The sequence below is a fragment of the Schistocerca gregaria genome, chromosome 7 (genome assembly GCF_023897955.1).
Source record: "Schistocerca gregaria isolate iqSchGreg1 chromosome 7, iqSchGreg1.2, whole genome shotgun sequence".
NCBI classification, from domain to species: Eukaryota; Metazoa; Arthropoda; class Insecta; order Orthoptera; family Acrididae; genus Schistocerca; species Schistocerca gregaria.
Genome location: NC_064926.1, coordinates 205,034,413 through 205,052,172, shown reverse-complemented (window position 1 = coordinate 205,052,172; position 17,760 = coordinate 205,034,413). Strand labels below are relative to the sequence as shown.

At 39.6% G+C, this 17,760-nt stretch overlaps 1 protein-coding gene across 1 annotated transcript in view; it reads left to right on the top strand.

The window, feature by feature from the left end:
- LOC126281597 (protein PTOV1 homolog) overlaps positions 1-17,760 on the top strand; it is a 227,361-nt gene that overhangs the window by 52,159 nt on the left and 157,442 nt on the right. Inside the window, exon 5 of the mRNA XM_049980694.1 lies at positions 11,189-11,421. Within this exon, the coding sequence (XP_049836651.1) occupies positions 11,189-11,421 (233 nt within the window). The remainder of the gene's footprint in view (positions 1-11,188; positions 11,422-17,760) is intronic.

The window sequence follows — 17,760 nt, the reverse complement described above, 5'->3', positions numbered from 1 at the left end:
TGACCACAATCTATTAGTTATGAACTGTAGATTAAAACTGAAGAAACTGCAGAAATGTGGGAATTTAAGGAGATGGGACCTGGACAAACTGATTAAACCAGAGGTTGTACAGAGTTTCAGGGAGAGCATAAGGGAGCAATTGTCACAAATGGGAGAAAGAAATACAGTAGAAGAAGAATGGGTAGCTTTGAGGAATGAAATAGTGAAGGCAGCAGAGGACCAAGTAGGTAAAAAGATGAGGGCCAGTAGAAACCCTTGGGTAACAGAAGAGATACTGAATTTATTTAGTGGAAGGAGAAAATACAAAAATGCAGTAAATGAAGCAGGCAAAAAGGAATACAAACATCTCAAAAATGAGATTGACAGGAAGTGCAGGTTGCCTAAAGGACAAATGTAAGGATGTAGAGGCGTATCTCATGAGGGGTAAGATAGATGCTGCCTACAGGAAAATTAAGAGACCTTTGGAGAGAAGAGAACCACTTGCATGAATATAAAGAGCTCAGATGGAAACCCAGTTCTAAGCAAAGAAGGGAACGCAGAAAGGTGGAATGAGTATATGGAGGGTCTATACAGGGGCGATGTTCTTGAGGACAATATCATGGAAATTGAAGAGGAGGTAGAGGAAGATGAAATGGGAGATATGATACTGCATGGGGAGTCTGACAGAGCACTGAAAGATCAGAGTCGAAACAAGGCCCCCGGAGTAGACAACATTCCATTGGAACTACTGACGGCCTTGGGAGAACCAGTCCTGACAAAACTCTACCATCTGGTGAGCAAGATGTATGAGACAGGTGAAATACCCTCAGACTTCAAGAAGAATATATAATTCCAATCCCAAAGAAAGCAGGTGTTGACAGATGTGAAAATTACCGAACTATCAGTTTAATAAGCCACGGCTGCAAAATACTAACGCGAATTCTTTACAGACGAATGGAAAAACTGGTTGAAGCTGATCTCGGGGAAGATCAGTTTGGATTCCATAGAAATGTTGGAACATGTGAGGCAATACTGACCATACGACTTCTCTTACAAGAAAGATTAAGGGAAGGCAAACCTACGTTTCTCGCATTTGTAGACTTACAGAAGGGTTCTGACAATGTTGACTGGCATACTCTCTTTCAAATTCTGAAGGTGGCAGGGGTAAAGTACAGGAAGCGAAAGGCTATTTACAATTTTTGCAAAAAACAGATGGCAGTCATAAGACTCGAGGGACATGAAAGGGAAGCAATGGTTGGGAATGGAGTGAGGCAGGGTTGTAGCCTCTCCCCAATGCTATTCAATCTGTATATTGAGCAAGCAGCAAAGGAAAGAAAAGAAAAATTTGTAGTAGGTATTAAAATCCATGGAGAAGAAATAAAATCTTTGAGGTTTGCCGATGACATTGTAATTCTGTCAGAGACAGCAAAGGACTTGGAAGCGCAGTTGAACGGAATGGACAATGTCGTGAAAGGAGGGTGTTAGATGAACATCAACAAAAGCAATATGAGGATAATGGAATGTAATCAAATTAAATTGGGTGATGCTGAGGAATTAGATTAGGAAATGACACACTTGAAGTAGTAAAGGAGTTTTGCTATATGGGGAGCAAAATAACTGATGATTGTCGAAATAGAGAGGATATAAAATGTAGACTGGCAATGGCAAGGAAAGCGTTTCTGAAGAAGAGAGATTTGTTAACATCGAGTATAGATTTAAGTGTCAGGAAGTCATTTATGAAAGTATTTGTATGGAGTGTAGCCATGTATGGAAGTGAAACATGGACAATAAATAGTTTGGACAAGAAGAGAATAGAAGCTTTCGAAATGTGGTGCTACAGAAGAATGCTGAAGATTAGATGGGTAGATCACATAACTAATGAGGAGGTATTGAATAGAATTGGGGAGAAGAGGAGTTTGTGGTACAACTTGACTAGAAGAAGGGATCGGTTGGTAGGACATGTTCTGAGTCATCAAGGGATCACCAATTTAGTATTGGAGGGCAGCGTGGAGGGTAAAAATCGTAGAGGGATACCAAGAGATGAATACACTAAGCAGATTCAGAAGGATGTAGGCTGCAGTAGGTACTGGGAGATGAAGAGGCTTGTTCAGGATAGAGTAGCATGGAGAGCTGCATCAAACCAGTCTCAGGACTGGAGACCACCACAACAACAACATGTGCACGTGCAGTTGCTCTCTCCCTCCCCCCCCCCCCACACACACACACACACACACACACACACACACACACACACACACACACACAAACACACACGAGAGAGAGAGAGAGAGAGAGAGAGAGAGAGAGAGAGAGAGAGAGAGAGAGAGAGAGAGAGAGAATCACAAAACATATGAAAAGACCAATACGAAGGTGAACAAAAACATATAGTGATATGATCAATACTCCTCATGCTATTGTAGATTTCTCTCTAGAACAATTGAAGATAGGATGACCAGGTGAATCTAGCCATTTGGAAGACAGAAGCTAGATCCATATTTATTGAAAAATCATTAAGAAACATGATTTACATATGAAAGAGGTTGCTTGCAAAACATTTGTTTAACCAGTGTCTGGGTTTTGGCCCGGAATCTTTAAAGACGATCAGCGTGACTCATCATGGGTTTATTTAGTTAATGTCACAGCAATACTCAGGACACTTCAGTGAGAGTTATTACAAGAAAGACATTGTATGGCAGTGCATAGTACAGACATACACTCCTGGAAATTGAAATAAGAACACCGTGAATTCATTGTCCCAGGAAGGGGAAACTTTATTGACACATTCCTGGGGTCAGATACATCACATGATCACACTGACAGAACCACAGGCACATAGACACAGGCAACAGAGCACGCAGAATGTCGGCAATAGTACAGTGTATATCCACCTTTCGCAGCAATGCAGGCTGCTATTCTCCAATGGAGACGATCGTAGAGATGCTGGATGTAGTCCTGTGGAACGGTTGCCATGCCATTTCCACCTGGCGCCTCAGTTGGACCAGCGTTCGTGCTGGACGTGCAGACCGCGTGAGACGACGCTTCATCCAGTCCCAAACATGCTCAATGGGGGACAGATCCGGAGATCTTGCTGGCCAGGGTAGTTGACTTACACCTTCTAGAGCACGTTGGGTAGCACGGGATACATGCGGACGTGCATTGTCCTGTTGGAACAGCAAGTTCCCTTGCCGGTCTAGGAATGGTAGAACGATGGGTTCGATGACTGTTTGGATGTACTGTGCACTATTCAGTGTCCCCTCGACGATCACCAGAGGTGTACGGCCAGTGTAGGAGATCGCTCCCCACAACATGATGCCGGGTGTTGGCCCTGTGTGCCTCGGTCGTATGCAGTTCTGATTGTGGCGCTCACCTCCACGGCGCCAAACACGCATACGACCATCATTGGCACCAAGGCAGAAGAGACTATCATCGCTGAAGACGACACGTCTCCATTCGTCCCTCCATTCACGCCTGTCGCGACACCACTGGAGGCGGGCTGCACAATGTTGGGGCGTGAGCGGAAGACGGCCTAACGGTGTGCGGGACCGTAGGCCAGCTTCATGGAGACGGTTGCGAATGGTCCTCGCCGATACCCCAGGAGCAACAGTGTCCCTAATTTGTTGAGAAGTGGCGGTGCGGTCCCCTACGGCACTGCGTAGGATCGTACGGTCTTGGCGTGCATCCGTGCGTCGCTGCGGTCCGGTCCCAGGTCGACGGGCACGTGCACCTTCCGCCGACCACTGGCGACAACATCGATGTACTGTGGAGACCTCACGCCCCACGTATTGAGCAATTCGGTGGTACGTCCACCCGGCCTCTCGCATGCCCACTATATGCCCTCGCTCAAAGTCCGTCAACTGCACATACGGTTCACGTCCACGCTGTCGCGGCATGCTACCAGTGTTAAAGACTGCGATGGAGCTCCGTATGCCACGGCAAACTGGCTGACACTGACGGCGGCGGTGCACAAATGCTGCGCAGCTAGCGCCATTCGACAGCCAACACCGCGGTTCCTGGTGTGTCCGCTGTGCCGTGCGTGTGATCATTGCTTGTACAACCCTTTCGCAGTGTCCAGAGCAAGTATGGTGGGTCTGACACACCGGTGTCAATGTGTTCTTTTTTCCATTTCCAGGAGTGTAGATGTAGATGGAGCAACATACTCAACTTCAGTACAGTTGCTGTAAGATTTCCATAGCTATAGTTATCTTGTTATTTTCTTGTTATTTTTCCCTAAGTTATTGTTTGTAGTATACAAGGAACAATCAAAAAGTAATGGGAATTTTTTGTTTTTCTTAGAGACTCTTTATTTATTCATCGACAATAACTTTTCCCCCTTCAAGGTAATCCTACACTTCTGGAACACAGTTTTCACTATGGTATTCAGCTTCAGTGATTACGTTTTTATCTCATTAATGCTGGTGAAACGACATCCTTTTGTACTTTTTATCCAGCCTCAGGAACAAAAAGAAGTTGCAGTGGGCCAAGTCTGCAAATGCAATGGCTGAGGCAACATAATAGTTTTGTTTTTTGCCAAAAAATCATGAACCAGGCATTGAGGTGCAAGTGGGAAAATTATCGTGGTGCAGTTTACGCTCATTTTCTTCAGATTGCTTCACTCAAAGCCGCAGGCAGTATTCCTTACTAACCAAATGACCATAAGGCAGGAACTCCATTGTAATTGAAGGAAATCTTGAGAGGAACATTCACACATGATCGAACTTGTCAAATTTTTTTTGTCTTGGCTCTTCAGGCAGTTGCCAGTGGGATGACTAGACTTTTTTTTGATGTCATACCCATGTATTGTTACCTGTTATAACCTTCCTGGATATTTGTTGACTGAGCTATGACTACACGATGTTGTTTTTGGTGAAAATTTCAGAAAGAATGTTGCTGTTACATTGTTCATGCCCAAAACTTACAAAAATATTGCTTCGATTTAGCCAGAGGATATGCTGATATCATCAGCAACCTCTGTAATGAAGATGTGGCTACTTTCCAGAACCATTTTCTTTACTTCTTCCACATTGTTATCAGTAATTGATGTGCTATGGAGGTCATTTCTTGACACTGCCTGAAATGTTTATACCACTTGTAAACTGTTATCTTACTCATAGTAGATTTGCCAAAAACCACAATTAACATTTCGAATGCATTGCTGTACTGTAGCCCATCCTTCAGGCAAAATTTAATGCAAATTCTTTGATTTGTCTTTTTCGAAAGTAAAATCATGCTGAACAATCAAAAACACAAAACATTTTTGCCTATCAACAACAAACAAAATATTGAAAATGACTGAAAATGCATCAGGAACAGGTGTACCAACAACAACAAAAAATATTAAAAAAAGAAAAAAAATTGAAAATTGTATGTATAGGGCCTGTGGAATTAAAAAAAAATCATTGTTACTTTTTGATTGCAACTCTAATAAGCTATTTGTGTTATGTTAGTGGAAATAAACTAAAAAAAGAGCATAGTTCTCTGAAAACTAGTGACATTCTTTGTGCTGTTATGCATGTTTACACATGCATCAGTCAGCTTCAGATGAGTGATTCTGATACCTTTCCATGGTTTTTATTTAATTGTTTGTGTTCTCTGGTATGTGTTGATCACCCACAGGACACAAAGTAGGAGGGAGCAAAGAAGCCATAAGTGATTTATTTCTTCTACATGTCAGCATTGTGTCAAAGACTATTGGTCATATTATGAAAAAGCATAAGGAACATTGCATGTTAAATCTGTCTGCTAAAGCTAGGTCACTTCAACACCACCTATGTACTGCTCCGTTAGGGATTGCAAAGACTAGTTAAAATGCATACTGTAGCAATTAAGCAACTATTATTCTCTATAAGTGGTGCAATGGGAAGTACCCTCTGCCATTCACTTTACAGTAGTTTGCAGAATATAGATGTAGATTGGAGGCCAGTCAGTGTGGCCGTGCAGTTCTAGGCGCTACAGTGTGGAACCGCGTGACCACTACGGTTGCAGGTTAAAATCCTGCCTTGGGCATGGATGTGTGTGATGTCCTTAGGTTAGTTAGGTGTAAGTAGTTCTAAGTTCTGGGGACTTATGACCACATATGTTAAGTCCCATAGTGCTCAGAGCCATTTTTGTAGATTGAAAGGTCTAACATTTATAAATATATTCTTCAGTGTAATAACATGGGATGAAACAATGCCATGTTTCTCTGGGACAGTTAGTACAATTTTTGTTGAAACAAATCAGAACCTTTCTCACAATCTTATCAGTAGGCAGAATATGTAATCTTGTTCATTGATCCATTTTACCATTTCATTCACAACTTGCAAATGATTATTTATGTTGTATCTACTTCCATGAATCCAGTTTACTTCTTTGTTTGATTAAAATGATTTTTTTATCTGGTCGATAATGATGTGGCTCAGTGGATATCGTAATACAAATACAAACCACAGGTCTCTTTCTGCAACTCAGTACTTCAGTCATCTCTGCCAAAGATTTGGTTTGTCAAAAATACCAAACTAAGTCAAGGCTTGGAATCAACATTAAACTGTGTCTCCTCCTTTATCTGTGTGGACAAGTCAGTTTAAAGCTCAGAGGAAGTCAAGTACATTGATGGATATCAGCTATTAAACCATCTGTGAAATCAAACAGTAAATTCACACAGTGACTTAAGGCAACTACATGTTTCATCCTACAACCAGATTGGTGTTCTATGGTATAAGAATACTCTTCCAAGACAAAAACCTATCTTACTATTCTTGGTGCCAAGTCCTTCTTATCCATAGTCTTTTGGATTGCAGTGCAGTCCATTACAATTTTAAAATGTATTCCTAGTACATACATCTGGCACTTTCATAAAGCATTAACAATAGCTAAAACTTGAATCTCCTAATGACTGTATCTTCCTTCTTCAGGTGTTTTTTCACCCATATACAAGACTGCATGGAACTTATCATGGGAAGATTATTGTGTTAACACAGCTCCAAAATTGTATTTGCTTGCTGCCATGTGTAGTTCTGTTTTGTATTCTGGGTTGTAGGTTTTGATAATTGGATCCGATTAAAGAATAACTTTGAACACTTGCCTCTGCTCTTCTTCAAACTTAAGTTCTTGATTATTTCTCAGTAAATCTTGCAAAGGTTTGGCAATTGCAGAGTAATTTGAGATAAACTTCCCAAAGCATCCTGTAAGACCTAGGAAACTTTTTATTGCTGTGATGTGAGGTTGATAACCATGAGGGTTGCGGGATACCAACGACATGTACTGAATTTATCCAACCCTGGCCAAGAGACTACTAATCATCTGAGTCAGATGATTGTCAGAATGACTGAATGTAGGATTCGGATGGGGGCTGTATGGATTTCCCTTTTGAAGAGACTGGAGGCATACTGACGAAGCTGAATATTGGAAAGTAGTTTTGTGTTCCCATGGAGAAACAACGTTCATGGAAAAATCATCACTTTGTTGGTTAAGCTTCTTGTTAGTTCAGTGTTAATGTTTGTAATGAGAAGATTAATAAGTAGTTCATTTTCACATCACACAGCACCAGTCAGTTTTATTAATTGCTGCTTCAATTAAATGCATATTTTACCATGAAAACCTTACATGTGCAACCTGTGTATGTAGGAGGTAGGTAGCGTGTTTGTTTGCACCAAACTGTCGTTTACTGCACAGAGTCACTGAATTATTGGACTCTAACTGATTTTTGTATGTAGCTTGCTTTTGGTCTATTCTGTAGCTATAAAATGCTATATATTTGGGTCAGATGTAACTGCTGACGTTATTGTTTGATGTAGTTTATTTTTCTGTATCTATATGGTAACAGTAATCAAAATTTTGTTGATTAGTGTAATTATGTATTTAGTTTATTTGCAATAGCTTGGCCAGTCTTCATCATGTAGACTGTAATGAAGTGTCTATCACAAGCTCACCCATTAGTAGTTGAAAGTTATTAAAGGGTTTTTATGTAGACCATGTATACAGAATTCCATCTGATCTTCCCAGATTGTCCAACTTGATACACAAATGTCAGACTCCAACTCTTAGCTTCATTTATACTATGCTTCATCTTAATCCCCTTGTGCAGCCTGCCATTCACTATGCACATCCTCCAGCTTGATTTACCTCTTGGCTGGTGTTACGACAAGTCACTTCACTTGCTGCCTGTGTTTCTCACATCACAGCTGGTTTTGCATTGAGCCTGTGTGATAGTGTTCAGACAAATAATCACATCACAAATCTTACAGTATACCTAAGTGTTAGAGAGCCCTAATAATTTTTACGATAAACATGCTTCTCAAAAAACAGTAAGAGTAAAGAGAGAACCTCTGCCATGGCTTACAGACCACCTCAGAGAAGTTATGAGTGTCAGAGATGCAGCACATAGGATGTACAAATAGTGCCAGACTTCTGATAACCATCTCACCTACAGACAACCACACAATCAAGTTAGTCAATCTGTGGGAAATTCAAAACTGACATTTGCCCACTCGCTAATGCAGGACCTTCACACACCTGCTGTCATGTGGTGAAATCTGTGAGGTCCAGCAAAATGTAAATCTGCAGCTGAACCACTACTTCTTATTGAGGATCTAAACAACTGTTTCACTATGCTGATATCTTTACTTCACAAACACGTAAGGGTGCAAAACATCAACTCTCTTGAAGTATCAGAGGTTGACACAAATGAAAAGTTTTTTTTGCAGCTGGTAAGCCTTAATATAATTAGGACTTCCATTGTGCTTATTCATTTGGCAGCCACAGTACATGATAATATAACAGTGCAGCAGAAGACCAGTCTTCTAGTCAGTCCTCAACTGTCCAAAATAATGGATATTTTTTTTACCTTTCTCTGACCTGCAGCATCTTCTCATCATCTTGGAAGCAGGGACACAAAACCAAGAAGGGACCCATCAAACAACTTTCCGACTAAAGGCCCATTTGCATTCTACCAGCATTATCCAAGTCTTAAGGAATACACAGTCCATGAACTGCTTACCAATTCTTCCATCTAAATGGATAGATAAAAAAATCTACTCACCAAGCAGCGGCAGGGGAACACACATACAGAAGGGTTTAACTTGTGCAAGTTTTTGGAGCCAGTGGCTCCTTCCTCTGACAGAAGAGTCGAAGAGGAAAGAATAGGGGTGAAGGAAGAGGACTGGAGAGGTTTAGGGAAAGGGTTACAGCTCAGAAAAGTCTCCAAACTTACCAGATGGAATGAGAAAGAAAGTCTTTCCTTCTCATCCCATCCGGTAAATCTCTCCTGACCTGGGGTTTTGGGTGACTTTTCCGAACTGTACCCCTTTCCCTAAATCTCTCCAGTCCTTTTCCTTCACACCTCTTCCGTCCCCTTCAACATTTCTGCCAGAAGGAGCCACTGGCTCTGAAAGCCTGTAGAAGTTAAGCCCTTTCATGTGTGTGTTATGCTGCAGTCGCTTGGTGAGTAGATTTTTTATCTATTCATTTACATTCTATTAGCAATAATTGATTATTCCTGTTGTTATATTTACCAGTTATTTGGCATCAAATAACGTTTTAGATAAACAACTGTCAGGTTTCTGCAAAATCGAAGCACGGCGACTGATCTTCTGAAAGTGACTGATCAGCTGAAACAAGCTTTAGACAAACAGCAGCTGACTATTATGTGCCTTTTGGATTTCAGTGAAGCTTTAAACACTGCTGACTTTGACATACTACTTGCTAAGCTCATAAGTCAAAATTTTTCTTTTAGAGCTGTAGATCGATTCCATTCGTGTCTTACATCCCCCGATAGTGTGTAATAATTGGAACTAAGTGGTCACAGTGAAGGGATGTAGTATAAGAGGTCACTCAAGGATCAATATTGGGCCCATTACTTTTAACTCCCACTGAAAATATGACGACTTCAGTTGTATCTAAGTGCGAGTCCAACAAACTTGTTCACTTGTGCCTTATCTGAGTGCGTGTAGAGAACAGATATGATACCTAACCCATCTAAAATGTAAACTGTCCCAGTCACTCACAAAAGACATTTTACCATGCAGTTCAGAGAACCTCTGGCACCATTAATCCTAAACAGCATAGAAATAACATTTTACTCTTTTGCAGAGAACATGGGATTAATTTTGGAGCATCACTTAGACTGGACCGAAAACACAACCACAGTATTTAAGAAGGTGTCACAGTTACTTCATTCACTACGGAAATATAAAGAAGTATTTCCTTTCAAGGTTAAAAAGAAGCTTGTAGAGTCACTAATACTCCCATTCTTGGCTGCGGTGTGCTGTTCTCCAACAACTTTCATACGAAAGCTCACACAGGCTAGAACTGGTGATGAATGCGTGTGTGCAATACATTTGTGACATACACTATTTCAACCATATCACTTCTGCCTACAAAGAATTATCATGACTGCTTACCAATAAGTGCAGAGACTATCATAATCTCTCTCTTTCCTCTAATGTCTTCCCCATTATATCACTCCCTCGTATTTATGTTCAACTCTTGCAGTGTTATCTGAACAGCACAGCTGAAATACTTATTCTCAACAAAGTAAATCCTCTCTGTACCATCAAATAACACTGGCATGTTCTCTAAATCATCTTCTATATCAGGAACCTAAGTTTGGGACAATCTTTCTCAAAAAATCAGAGAAATGAAATTCCTTTCCAAACTTCAAAAGAAAGTTAATGCCCATCTTCTATCACAATAGTCATCTCTCCCATACACTAGTCTGCAGTCTCTCTCATCAGTCTCCTTCCCCCTCAGGGTTTCACTCCCAATTATTGGTAGAGTTCTCTTTTCAAATTCTGTTGTTTCCTAACAATCACTGTCACTGTCATTTCTATCTCTGCCTGTTTCTTTATCCCTTCCACTTTGATAATACTAAACATATATTGAAATGCTCTAATCATTCTGAATGCCCTTTAGTATTACAATTAGTGTCAACCATTATTTTCATTATTATTTTATCATCATCATCATCGTCAGTTGGTGTCGTCATTATTGGTGTCTTATTATTATTATTATTATTATTATTATTATTATTATTATTATTATTATTATTATTATTATTATTGCTGTGAATGTTTGTAATATCTTTTGTATGTGTTGTTCCTGGTCAGATGTAATCCGGTCAGGCTAAATAAACAATAAATAAATAAATATGTTTTTATTTTTTGCAGCACAGCAAAACCTGTGTTCAACTAACAGCAATCCAGAATGATCACGTTAGAAACTTGTTTGTTAACAGGAGTTGGTTCTTGAGAAACGGCATACACAGCAACAACAACAACAACAACAACAAGGGCAACAACAACCACAGCAACAACAACAACAGCAGCAGCCAGAGGAGGAACACCAGACCCTCTGGGAAGGACTTCTAGAGTGGATAGACAATACAAAAAGTCTTAACGATGCTGATCAAGTAATAAGACATATACCATGTCGAATTTCAAGAAAACCAAAGGATGGTGCACCAGACTTGTGAGTTGCATTTCCCATAAAATAAAAGCATCTCTCTTTAAATTTCTGAAGACAAGCATTATTAATTCGCAATTTAATACATTTTTGGTATGTTAAAAAGAAAACATAAAATGTTAAATGAAATACTCTTCACCTGCAATGAGGATTTTGCGTAAGTTTAATTTACAGGCTAAATCGACTATCCTGCATTCTTAAACTACAATGTGTATATTTACTTTATTTGTTATATGATTGGCTTTTTGTGTATAATCCCCAAATTACATAGAATGTTTAATTTTTATTACTTAGTAACACGAAGTTGCAGGTGTTAGAAATATTATTTTTAGATTATAAATGAGTTTCAGGTATCAAGTCTCCTAATGTTAAAGTAATCTCTACTACTACATAAAACCAAGTTACTTTTCTAACAGTGTTACCAAAAATCTTGAAAAGTTCTTGAGCTATTATCTTCAGATTTTGACAAGATGCTGTAATAAACATTCAGATAGACATATGTACATCATTCGAATATACTCTGCCGGAAAAAATATGTACACCTGGAAAGACAGTCAATTTTGAACCAATGATGGCATATGCCACCTGGGGAATAGAAGATGTACTGAGAATGGTTTCAGTGTCATCCACCAACAAATAGCATAGTGACACAGCTACCAAAGTGCCATTCATGTCTAGCCTTTAATAGGTAATGTTCACAGCCAGAAGGCTCAGTGTGGTGCAAAAATGTGAAGCGAGTAGGCAACCATCCCAAGGAGATGCACTCATGCTTTCTGTAGCCAACTGAGCATGTTTGAAAGGGTCAAATTATGGCTTTCCAAGTAGCAGGATGATCCTTTTGGAGAATTGCCACATAAGTTGCACATGCTGCATCAGTCTTGCAACGATGCTGGTGTCAAGTTGTCACATGAACATCCGGTGAACATTCTCGCACCAATAGATGTGGTTCCGGAGGTCCACAAAGCAGAGATGCTCACGAGGATTGTCATATTGTAAGGGCAGCAGTGGCTTATCCCACAGCTACCACTTCACAGATAAGAGGGCTTTTGAGCGGTCATGCACACCTGTAGTCAATCTGCCACACACACCACAGCATCAATGTGTACACCTTGTTTGTTGCCATCAGAGGATCACTTGGAAGATGGAAGAATGGCGTGGTGCACCATGGTCTTCAGCGATGAAGACAGATTCTGCCTACACCCAAGTAACGGTCATTTGCGTGTATGATGCAGACCTGGCGAATGCTGTCTCATAGAGTACATTCATCCAAGACATACTGGTCCCACACCTGGCCTTATGGTCTGTGGCACAATAAGTTACAACTCTTGTTCAGCTTTGGGTTTCTGGAGGGGATGATAAGCGGTGCTTGGTATGTCCAGAATTTTGAGACATTTTATTTTGCTGTTTTTGCAACAGGAAGGTGATGTGTTATGCCAACAGGATAATGCTTGCCCACACACTGTCCTTGAAACTCAGTGCACTGTAGGGTTGTCAGGTTGTACGTTTTCCCATATTCTTAAGTTTTTTTACTGTTAATTTCGCCTTACGCTTTTTATTTCCTCGTACAGCACACTCTTCAGTTTTTTTTTTAATATTTGGCACTGAACTATCGCAGAACCCAACACAATTCTTCCCCTTAATATACATATAACAAAAATTCACGTTAATTTGGTTATATTTGTTATTATTACCATTCAGATATAGATTTTAGGCTGGTCTACATTTAAATTAGTACTTCTGAGGATCACTCGATCGCATAATCGATAATGTTGTCGATATACTTATTTCCGATTCTGATGTGTACAACTACAGATGTATGTAAACTAATAAACTTTGTTGCAGTGATAATTTCTTGAATCCATACATTTGAAAGTTTACTTTTGTTCAAGAATTGTAATGAGCTCACCAGCGAAGAAGAAACGTGGCAAGCAACAGCAGTACAGTCAAGTTTACTTAAAGAAATGAGAAGATACTTTTGCGTGGGTTAGGCGTGGTTTAACATCTGATAAACATGCTTTTTGTATGTTGTGCAGGAAGGAATTCAGCGTTTCTCATGGTGGACATCAGTTAAAGGAGAAAGCAAGTAGTCAAACCACGAAAGTTTCCAAATATTTTGTGAACTCTAAGAAATCTGAAGTCAACGTTGTCATAGCTTGTGAGTTAGGTCTTTTGTATCACACAGTCAAACACAACCTAAGTTATTCAAGTTTGGATTGTAGCAATAAATTGACGTCATGTATATTCACAGATTCAGAAACCACTGTAAAACTTTCCTGTGGCAAGACGAAGGCAGAAATGTTGGTGAAAAACATATGAGCACCTAAAAGTGTCGGTGATGTTGTTAATATTCTAAAATCTTCCGAAAATAGTAAGTTTTTCTCAGTAGCAACAGATGCTTCGAATAGAGGCAACAGAAAAATGTTCTCATTTTGAATAAGATACTTTGAACCTTTAGTAGATGTACAGAACAAACTGTTGACATTTATTGAACAGCCTGATGAAACTTCAAATGCAGTAGAAAAGTTAATTGTTGATAGTGTGGAGAGCCATTAACTAAATATTAATAATTTAGCTGCATGTAGTACTGACAATGCTAATGTGAATTTTGGCAGGAAACAATCTGTTTATCAATTGCTGCTTTTCATAAATTCCAACCTGCAGAAAGCCAGTTGTTCAAACCATATGGTTCATAATGCGATGAAGCATGCTATGGAAGAGCTGGAAATGGATGTAGAGAATCTTGTTTTGAAGATCTATAATCATTTCTCATTATCAGCTAAAAGGTGTGAGGAACTGAAATCACTTTTTGAATTTATGGATTTTGAGTGGTCTGAGATATTAAGGCATGTGCCCACAAGATGGCTGTACTTAACTCCTTCCATTAACAGATTGACTGCGTGCTGGCCAGCTATAAAGAGCTATTTCAGGAGCATTGATGCCTGTCCAAAGCAACTTGCATCAATATTTTTAGCTGAAAGGAATTATTCCTGAAATTTACTTGCATTTTGTGTCAAATATAGGAGGTAAAATGTCAAAAAGTGACAAATATCTCTCGGCTCATGTGTTTTATACTAAGCATACCAGGTTCAAATGCATTTGTGGAACAAGTGTTTTCGATGATGAAGAATAAGTGGACTGATGTTAGGAATAGGTGTTCACCAGAACTTATAGAATCAGAGCTTCAAATAGAAATAAATTTTGACATGTCCTGCAAAGATTTTTTTTAACCAACAAAAGAATGACAGTACATTCCTACGTAAAGCTAAATCAGTTTCAAAATACCATAGTGATATGAAGGAATAGGGCTTAAGAAGTAAATGTGAGCTATTTTTTATTGAAAATGGCATTTAATAAAAATATGAATGCACTAGCCATTAAAAAATATGTCCATGAAAAATCTTCCTTTTTTTCTGAAGAAAGTGGCAACCCTAGTGCACTGTGAGATGTGTAGCAACTTCCCTAGTCACCACGATCTCTAGACTTGGCTCCAGTCGAGCATGTCTGGGATATGTTGGGACGAGAAGTGACTTGTGGGACTTGTCAACCAACAGCTCTTACAGTACCATGTGAATTGGTCAAGCAGGTGTGCGGTAACATACACCAGGACAGGATCTGCGATCTGTGATCTGTGTGATCAACTGGGTGCCAGAATAGGCAACTGCATTGCCACTTGTAGAGGCTGCACCCATGTTCTAATATGGGTGTTTCAGCATGTAATTATCCCTGATACCATAGAACCGCTTGTGCTATTGATCTGTAAATGTAATCATATCATGTACTCCATATGCACTGCTGCAAAAATAAATCTTGAGTGAATTGGAAACTTCTAAAAAGGTGTCCTATTTTATTTTTGTTGCATAGTAGAGGAAATGCTATTGTAACTGTTAACTATTTCATCACTTTGAGATGACAGTGGAGGAAACATAACCCATAGAACAACAAAATAAAATCACTTGTTTCTATGAAATTAATATTCGGAGCTTAACGTGGATAGGGCTGGAGGCTCAATGCACACTGTTGTTTTAATCAGAAACTTGCAACACATTTATTTATCAGTAATTTCAATGTGTAAAAGTAAGCAAAACTTCACTTTATCATCATACAGGGTCTGTCCCAAAAGCTCGCGGAATCATTTTTAGTAGTTGGCTACGGTGGCTGGCGAAGTGGAGCTTCTGGCAGAGAAGTTGATGGGGGACCTGAGCTTCGAAGTGAGACTGGTATCAGTCACCTGTGAGTAGTTGTTGAGGCAGGGTCACACTACATGCAGAGGTATCTACTATACCCTCATCAAGCAAAAAATGGACCAGTTTTTGTAGCAGTATTGTGCAATCAATTTCTGTGTGAAACTGGGAAAAAATTGGGTGATGTTCTAAATGCTTTAGAAGGCCTACATAATGGGGCAATGAAACAAAGCCAAAGTTTCATGTGGCACAAGAGGTTCCGAGAAGGTTGGGAATCGTATGACGATGATGACCTCGAATGCCTGTCAACATCACAAGTGGACAACTTGGTGCAAAAAGTGCATCAAGCTGTGGACAAGGACTGACAATAAAGTGTTTGGATGATTGCAGAGGCGTGTGAAATATCCAGAACAATTGTTCACCAGATTTTAACAGAGGATCTTCAGATGAGAAAAGTCTTGGCGTGAAAAGTTCTGACGAGTGAGATGAAGGAACAGCATTTGTTGAAGTACCAGGAATTGCATGAGTGCTACGAAATGGACCCAGAATTTTTGCCTATAGTGATCACAGAGGACAAGATGCGGATTTTAGAGTATGATTCTGAAGCAAAGTGTCGGAGCAGCAAATGGCTCATCAAGGAGTCTCCTCATCCGAAAAAGCAGTTATGAGCAAATCATGAATCAAGACAATGATCATTGTGTTTTTTGACAGAAAAGGTATGGTTCACAGTGAATTTGTGCCACAAGGACAAACAATCAACAATGAATTTTACTATGAGGTGCTCAGACGGTTGCGTAACAGGGTTCGACGTATCTGTAAAAGGGTTCGACATATCTGAAAAGAAAGTTGCAGTACTTGGAAGAAATTTGCAGTACTTGGATTGAGAACCATGACAATGTGTCAAAACACTCTGTGTTGGTTGTCTGAGTTGCTGGCCAAAATGGGTGTGACAATGCTGCCCCAGGCACTGTACAGCCCTGATCTGGCACCAACAGACTTCTTTTTTTTACCAAGGATCAAAAGAGCCCTGAAAGGAACTCAGCATGGGATGCTGGAGGTGGTAAATGCAACTTCAATGATTGCTCTGAAGGAGATTTCCTTTGACAACTTCCAGGGTGCCTTCAGTGATTGGGTGAAGCAGTGGCAATGGTACACCAAAGCAGGGGGAGAACACTGTGAAAAATTCTGAAAAGATTGTAAACTGATATTGAATAAATGACTTTAAAAAATTCATTCAGGAAACTTTGGGACAGAGTGCTGAAATCAGTTAACAGGCTGAATGTAATTTTAACATTGTGCCTTGGTATTTAAAAAAAAAAAAAATGCATTTCATCACACACTGAAACAAATGTACTGTTTCACTGTTTTTTATGACCATTGCGCCTGTTTTTGATACATTACCTTTTAATGTAAATTTCTAGGCATATTTACCAGCTAAATGATATTTTAAACAGAGATAGAGATTTATCTTTAAAATTCATTGCCATGTTTTGGTGCTGGAATTTGCTTTCCCATAACATAACGATAATGATAAATAGTTTAGACAAGAAGAGAATAGAAGCTTTCAAAATGTGGTGCTACAGGTTAATGCTGAAGATTAGATGGGTAGATCACATAACTAATGAGGAGGTATTGAATAGAATTGGGTAGAAGAGGAGTTTGTGGCACAACTTGACTAGAAGAAGGGACCAGTTGGTAGGACATGTTCTGAGGCATCAAGGAATCACCAATTTAGTACTGGAGGGCAGGGTGGAGGGTAAAAATCATAGAGGGAGACCAAGCGATGAATACACTAAGCAGATTCAGAAGGATGTACGCTGCAGTAGGTACTGGGAGATGAAGCAGCTTGCACAGGATATAGTAGCATGGAGAGCTGCATCAAACCAGTCTCATGACTGAAGACAACAGCAACAACAACAACAACAACAACAACAACATAGTGTAACATTACTTTAATAATTGTTTAATATGGGAAAAGATTTTATTTGAAGGAACCAAACTTGGAATTACTCATACTTTGTGAATAAAAACACGTAACACACTATTCTGGTAAAAATGAAATAATTATTCAAGAAATTTACATTCACACTGGAGAGAGATTCTCTCACAACTTAACTTTCAGTAGTGGCTGCTGTCCAACTTGTTCACAAATTCTGGTAACACT